General features: G+C 45.9%; 2 protein-coding genes across 3 annotated transcripts in view; one reads left to right on the top strand and one right to left on the bottom strand.

Annotated features, from left to right (window-relative positions):
* Window positions 1–5,452: 5,452 nt before the first annotated feature.
* Window positions 5,453–6,438, bottom strand: LOC129654262 (POU domain, class 3, transcription factor 3-like). Its single transcript, XM_055583770.1, has 3 exons — window positions 6,413–6,438; window positions 5,762–6,346; window positions 5,453–5,674 (listed from the first exon to the last, which is right to left on the bottom strand). The coding sequence occupies exons 1-3, from the start codon at window positions 6,436–6,438 to the stop codon at window positions 5,623–5,625; spliced, it is 663 nt and encodes a 220-aa protein (XP_055439745.1). The 3' UTR covers window positions 5,453–5,622.
* Window positions 6,438–6,806, top strand: part of LIN9 (lin-9 DREAM MuvB core complex component) — an 83,543-nt gene continuing 83,174 nt past the window's right edge. For both annotated transcript variants that reach the window (XM_055582020.1, XM_055582019.1), the window contains exon 1: window positions 6,438–6,553. In XM_055582020.1, coding sequence (XP_055437995.1) covers window positions 6,475–6,553 — 79 coding nt within the window. In that variant the 5' untranslated portion in view covers window positions 6,438–6,474. The remainder of the gene's footprint in view (window positions 6,554–6,806) is intronic.

The following is a 6,806-nucleotide window of genomic DNA, read 5'->3' as shown; positions in this document are numbered from 1 at the left end:
CCGCTGTTCCTGGGGATTCTCCAGGCAAGAATACTGGAGTGGGTTGCCATGCCTTCCTCCGGGGATCTTCCCAACCCAGGTACTGAACCCAGGTCTCCCACATTTGGCAACTCCAGCCTTATGTAACTATTAATCTACTTTCTCTCACTATGGATTTGCCTATTCTGGACATTTCATATGAATGGAATCATATAATATGTGGTCTTTTGTGACTGGCTTTTTTCACTTAGCATGTTTTCACGGTTCACCTATGTTGTAGCATGCATTAGTACATTTCTTTTTATGGCTAGGTAATATCCCATTATTACTATTACTATTATATATCACTTTTTTCAACAACTGGTTTTATCATGAAAGTAACAAAATCTTACTGTAGAAAAATGATAAATACAGATATAAAGAGAATAAAAATCACCCATAATCCTACCACCGAGAGACAGCTACCATTGTATATCTTTTGTTTTAGATTTTAGTCTCTGCATGTGTATTTATAAATGAGATCACATTGTGTGTACTATTTGTACCTGTATTTTTAATAGTGGTAAAATATACATAATATAAAACTTACCATATTAACTATTTTTAAGTGTACAGTTCAGTAGCATTAAGTATATTCATACACTGCACAAACATTACCACCATCCATCTCGGAACTTTATCTTTCCAAATTGAAGCTCCATAACCATTAAACAGTAACTCCCCATTTGCGCCTCTCCCAGTCCCTGGCAACCACCATTCTGCTATCTGTTTCTATAAATCTGAGTGAGTGAGTGAAGTCACTCAGTCGTGTCCGACTCTTTGCGACCCCATGGACTGTAGCATACCAGGCTCCTCTGTCCATGGGATTTTCCAGGCAAGGGTACTGGAGTGGGTTGCCATTTCCTTCTCCAGAGGATCTTCCCGACCCAGGGATCAAACCCGGGTCTCCCACATTGTAGGCAGACGCTTTACTGTCTGAGCCACCAGGGAAGCCTTATGAATCTGATTAGCTCATGTAAAAGGAATCATACAATACTTGTTTGTTTTTGTGTGTGTGACTGGCTTATTTTACTTAGCATGATGTCTTCAAAGTTCATCCATACTGTGCATAAGTTAGAATTTTCTTCTTTTTTGAGGCTAAGGAATAATATAATAGCCCATTGTATGTATTTACCATATTTTGTTTATCCATTCAATATTGATGGACACCTTGGTTACTTCCACCTCTTTACTATCGTGAATAATGCTTCTATGAATATAGGTCTACAAGTATTTCAAGACCTTGCTTTCAACACTCAGAAGTAGAATTACTACAGCATATGATTTTGCTGTTCAATTTTTTTTGAGGAACCACCATACTATTTTCCATACTGGCTATACCAGTTTACATTCCCAGCATCTGTACACAAAGATTTCAATTCTTCCATGACTTTGTCAACACTTGCTATTATCTGTCTTGTTGAGCATAGCCACCCCAGTGAGTGTGAAGTGGTATCTCATTGTGGGTTTTTTAAAAATATTTGTTATTTATTTATTTGGCAGCACCAGGGTCTTAGTTGTGGCGTGTGGGATATAGTTCCCTGACCAGGGATTGAACCTGGGCTCCCTGCATTGGGAACCTAGCGTCTTAGCCACTGGACCAACAGGGAAGTCCCTCATTGTAGTTTTGATTTAAAATTCCCTAATGATATTGAGCATCTTTTCATGTGCTTATTGGCTTATATCTTCTTTGGATCCTTTGCCCATCTTTGAGTTGGGTTATCTTTTTATTATCAAGTTGTAAGATTTCTTTATATATTTTGAACACAAGTTCCTTATTAGGCATGTAATTTACAAATATTTCTCCCATTCTGAGGTCTGGTTTGTTTTTTTTTTTCTTTCTTGATAGTGTCCTTTGAAGTACCTGTGCATGACTGCTAAGTCACTTCAGTCGTGTCTTACTCTTTGCTACCCTATGGACTGTTGCCCGCCAGGCTCCTCTGTCCAGGGATTCTCCAGGCAAGAATACTAAAGTGGGTTGCCATGCCCTCTTCCAGGGGATCTTCTCGACCCAGGGATCAAACCCATGTCTCCTGAATTGGCAGGTGGGTTCTTTACCACTAACCCCATCTGGGAAGCCCTTGAAGTACACAAGTTAATACAAAAATAACTCAATATTTGATAAATGAACCATGGGACTGGAAATGATCAAACAATATCCCTAAAATGTGGCTATATTTATTTTCCTTATGACTTATTTTCATGACTATTGTCCTTGTGAAATTTTAGGGTTTTTTTCTTCAAGCAAACAATGACTCCCAGCGGAATATTGCTCAGCCATTAAAAAAAAAAAAAAAGGATTTGAGTCAGTTCTAGTGTGGTAGATGAATCTTGAGACAGAGTGAAGTAAGTCAGAAAGAGAAAAACAAATATTATATTAACACATATATATGGAATCTAGAAAAATGGTACTGATAAACCTATTTGCAAGGCAGAAATAGAGATGCAGACACAAAGAACAGACTTGTGGACACGGTGGGGGAAGATTACATGCTACGCTAAGTCACTTCAGTCATATCCGACTCTTTGTGACCCTGTGGATTATAACCCGCCAGGCTCCTCTTCCCATGGGATTCTCCAGGTAAGAATAGTGGAGTGGGTTGCTATGTCCTCCTCCAGGGGATCTTCCCAACCCAGGGATCAAACTCACATCTCTTACATCTCCTGTGTTGGCAGATTGGTTCTTTACCACAGTGGGGCAAGGAAAGTGTGGGATGAATTCAGCGAATAGCTTTGAAACATATATATTACCATATTGTAAAACAGATAGCTAGTGGGAAGTTGCTGTGTAACACAAGCAGCTCAACCCAGTATTCTGTGACAACCTAGAGGGGTGGGATGGAGTAGGGGGTGGAAGGGATGTTCAAGAGGGAGGGGACATATGTATACTTATGGCTGATTCATATTGTTGTATGGCAGAAACCAACATAACATCATAAAGCAATTATCCTCCAATTAAAAATAAATTTTTAAATGTTTTAAATAAATAAGAAACAAACAATGACTTATATAATCATGTCATTTTAAATTGGAATACACAATTGGAGGAAATTTAACAACATCATGATGGATGTCTTATCCTCACATCATAGAGGGAGAAACTGAGGCTCTGAGAGTGGGTTAGATTCCTAATTCTATCATCCAGTCAATGCTGTCCTTGAATAAGTCACCAGATTGTTGGAAGGATCAAGTAAGCAATGATTGTAAACATCCTCATATAAATATCCAGTAAAGAGTCTCATTGAAAATAATGAATAGTTTAGTTTCTTGTTTGTAGTCACAAAGCTAGTTAAGTGGTAGATCTGAAGCTGTATCATAGCTTCAGACTTCGGAGTGTGAGAAAACTCATTTAGGGTTCTTGTTTAAAATGCAGATTACCAGTGGAAAAAGAGTACATCAAGGCTGTATATTGTCACCCTGCTTATTTAACTTACATGCAGAGTACATCATGAGAAACGCTGGGCTGGATGAAGCACAAGCTGGAATCAAGATTGCTGGGAGAAATATCAATAACCTCAGATATGCAGATGACACCACCCTTATGGCAGAAAGTGAAGAGGAACTAGAGAGCCTCTTGATGAAAGTGAAAGAGAAGAGTGAAAAAGTTGGCTTAAAGCTCAACATTCAGAAAACTAAGATCATGGCATCTGGTCCCATCATTTCATGGCAAATAGATGGGGAAACAGTGACTTTATTTTTCTGGGCTCCAAAATCACTGCAGATGGTGATTGCAGCCATGAAATTAAAAGATACTTCTTGGAAGAAAAGTGAAGACCAACCTAGACAACATATTAAAAAGCAGAGACATTACTTTGCCAGCAAAGGTCCGTCTAGTCAAGGCTATGGTTTTTCCAGTGGTCATGTATGGATGTGAGAGTTGGACTGTAAAGAAAGCTGAGCACTGAAGAATTGATGCTTTTAACTGTGGCGTTGGAGAAGACTCTTGAGAGTCCCTTGGACTGCAAGGAGATCCAACCAGTCCATTCTGAAGGAGATCAGTCCTGGGTGTTCATTGGAAGGACTGATGTTGAAGCTGAAACTTCCAGTACTTTGGTCACCTGATGCGAAGAGCTGACTCATTTGAAAAGACCCTGATGCTGGGAAAGAGTGAAGGCAGGAGGAAAAGGGGACAGCAGAGGGTGAGATGATTGCATGGCATCACTGACTTAATGGACATGAGTTTGGGTAAACTCTGGGAGTTGGTGATGGACAGGGAGGCCTGGTGTGCTGCGGTTCACGGGGTCGCAAAGAGTCAGACACAACTGAGCGACTGAACTGAACTGAACTGCTGTGTATATGTGTATGTGTGAAAACTGCCTTAAAACCTTGTTTGCCTGCTATAAGTCGTTTTTCATCTTTGTAGAAGGTAGGTCAGAATGTGATTAAAAGGCGCATAAGGGGTTAGGTTACCGATGAAAGGATTACTTGTAAAATTTAGTCACCCCCTTTCCTTTTGCACCCTGCTTCACCTCCTCCTAACCTCAGCAAGTGGCAGCACCCAGTTACCCAAGGCACAAAGTTGGCATCCAGTGATACTCTCTAAAGTCAAGTGGTGGTGGCAAGAGCTAACATTTGAGCCAAAATGTGTTCCAGGAAGTATCATGAGGTCTTTATGTTCATCAAGTCATTTATCCTCAAAACCACCCTGTTATTATGAGAAACTGAGGCACAGAGAATTAAGAAACAAACTTGCCTGAGATTATACAACTAGCAGCCAGAATCCCAGGCCTTGGGGCTCCTGAGTCCACCCTTTGAAGCTCTAGGGTGGTTGATACTGATTATCTGTTCTCCTTTGCCTGCCTGCCCTAGCAGGCTTCCTCCTGACTGGTTTCCAGAACTCTCAAGTTGTCACACTCAGTTTTCCACATTTTTATTCTACAACACAAATGGAAACATGCCAGCCCTACACTTTAAAACCCCACCTATCCATTGCTCCAGTGCTCTTAGCAAATTCAGCTCCTTAGCCCCAGGCTGGCCTGTGTTCTGCTGTCTTCATCTCTACCACCTACCTCCGTCTGCTGCTGCTGCTAAGTCGCTTCAGTCGTGTCCAAATCTGTGCGACCCCATAGACGGCAGCCCACCAGGCTTCCCCCTCCCTGGGATTCTCCAGGCAAGAACACTGGACTGGGTTGCCATTTCCTTCTCCAATGCATGAAAGTGAAAAGGGAAAGTGAAGTCGTTCAGTTGTGTCCGACTCTAGCGACCCCATGGACTGTAGCCCACCAGGCTCCTCCGTCCATGGGATTTTCCAGGCAAAAGTACTGGAGTGGGTTGCCATTGCCTTCTCCACCTCCGTCTACTACCTTTTAACTTTTTAGTTCCTGGAATTCACCCATGTTGTATTTTCATTGCTTAACTATCTCCCTCATCCCAACCCCTCCCCCATATATCCCTGGAAAGAAAGGACTGGCGCTCAATAACATTCTTAGATGAATTGTTGAAAAGCACGAGTGGTTTATTATTGCACAGTTAAAAGTCTGAAATTGTGAAATCTTTCCCTGGGCTTCTTTCAAAACCGGATGACTTCTCATTCAGTGTTCTCGTAACATTTCGATCAGGATGCTTCATCTTTAAGTGTCACTGTCGGGTTTTGTCTGTATCCTCTCAAAGCCTCCACTTCCTGGTTCTGGAATTCTCTCCCAGCTCACTACATGGTCTAGTGTGAATGGATCAAAGAGCTGAGCAAAACAGTTCTTCGGCTGCCGACCCAAGTGACTAACTTCATGACCTCCCAAGGTCTCACCTCCAAGCTCCACGCAATTGGATGGAGTGGCCCCGGCTAGCGAGGGGCTCCGGGCACCGCGAGTCCGGGGCAGACAAGCTGTGGGGCTGAGGCGGTCCGAGCCCTCCCTCCAGCTCTCCGGAGAAGGGAGGAGATGGAAACGCGGGAGAAACGTGGGCATGGGGAGCCGTGAAAATTTTACTTCGAGTAAAACCCCCTAGGGGAAGACGGCCAAGAACCTGGGGCCTCTCCCCGCGCCAGGCCCACAGGTGATGCCTCCCTTCCCCGCTCCTTAACCGGCCCGGGCCTCCTCCCCACCTTCCCTCCTTTTCCCCACTCGGAATAAACAGCCTGCAGTTCCCGCGGCTGCAGCGAGAGACGCGAAACGCGCGGCGGGAGCGAGCCCCGGAGGAGGAAGGCCGCGCGGGCCGGGAGCGGGCCCGGGCGGGACACAGCAGCTCGCGCCGCTCCCCCCGCGCTCCGGCGCCGGGCCCGGGCAGGGGCGGCGCGAGACGGGCCTGTCCGCGCGGCCTTCCTCCCCCTCCCTCCGGCCCGGCTGGGGGCGGGGGTGGAGGGGCGAGACGCGGCCCCACTAGGCTGTATACCCTCCCCAGGAAGGAGCGGGCGGAGCCGGGCCCGCCTCAGCCGGCCGCGGCGGGAGCAACGCCGCGCTGCGCCGCGGGCAGCGAGCTCCGCATTCGAACCTCCCTCGCAAAGACAGTCTCCGCCCCACAATGCACCGCGGCGGGCAGCCTTTGAAAAAGCGGCGCGGCTCGTTCAAGATGGCGGAGCTCGACCAGTTGCCTGATGAGAGTGAGTAGCACCTCAAAGCACCCCCACTCTTCCCGTCTGCCGCTTGCCCCCGGGTTGCATCGGCCGGGACGGGCGGCCGTGCCCTCTGCCGAGCAAGTGGGCTGACTGCCAGCCCTGCCGCGGTCCCCTAGTCCTTCCACCTCGGTGTTGCCGCCGCGTCGCCGCCTTTGTTATGGTGTCTGTGTGTTGGTTTCTGGGGTGTGTGAGCGCCAGGGCCGGAAACCGAAAGCCCAGGGGTCCAGCCCGTGCGAGG

This window comes from Bubalus kerabau, chromosome 5, assembly GCF_029407905.1.
Source record: "Bubalus kerabau isolate K-KA32 ecotype Philippines breed swamp buffalo chromosome 5, PCC_UOA_SB_1v2, whole genome shotgun sequence".
Classification (NCBI taxonomy): domain Eukaryota; kingdom Metazoa; phylum Chordata; class Mammalia; order Artiodactyla; family Bovidae; genus Bubalus; species Bubalus kerabau.
This window is presented reverse-complemented; position numbering and strand designations above follow the sequence as displayed.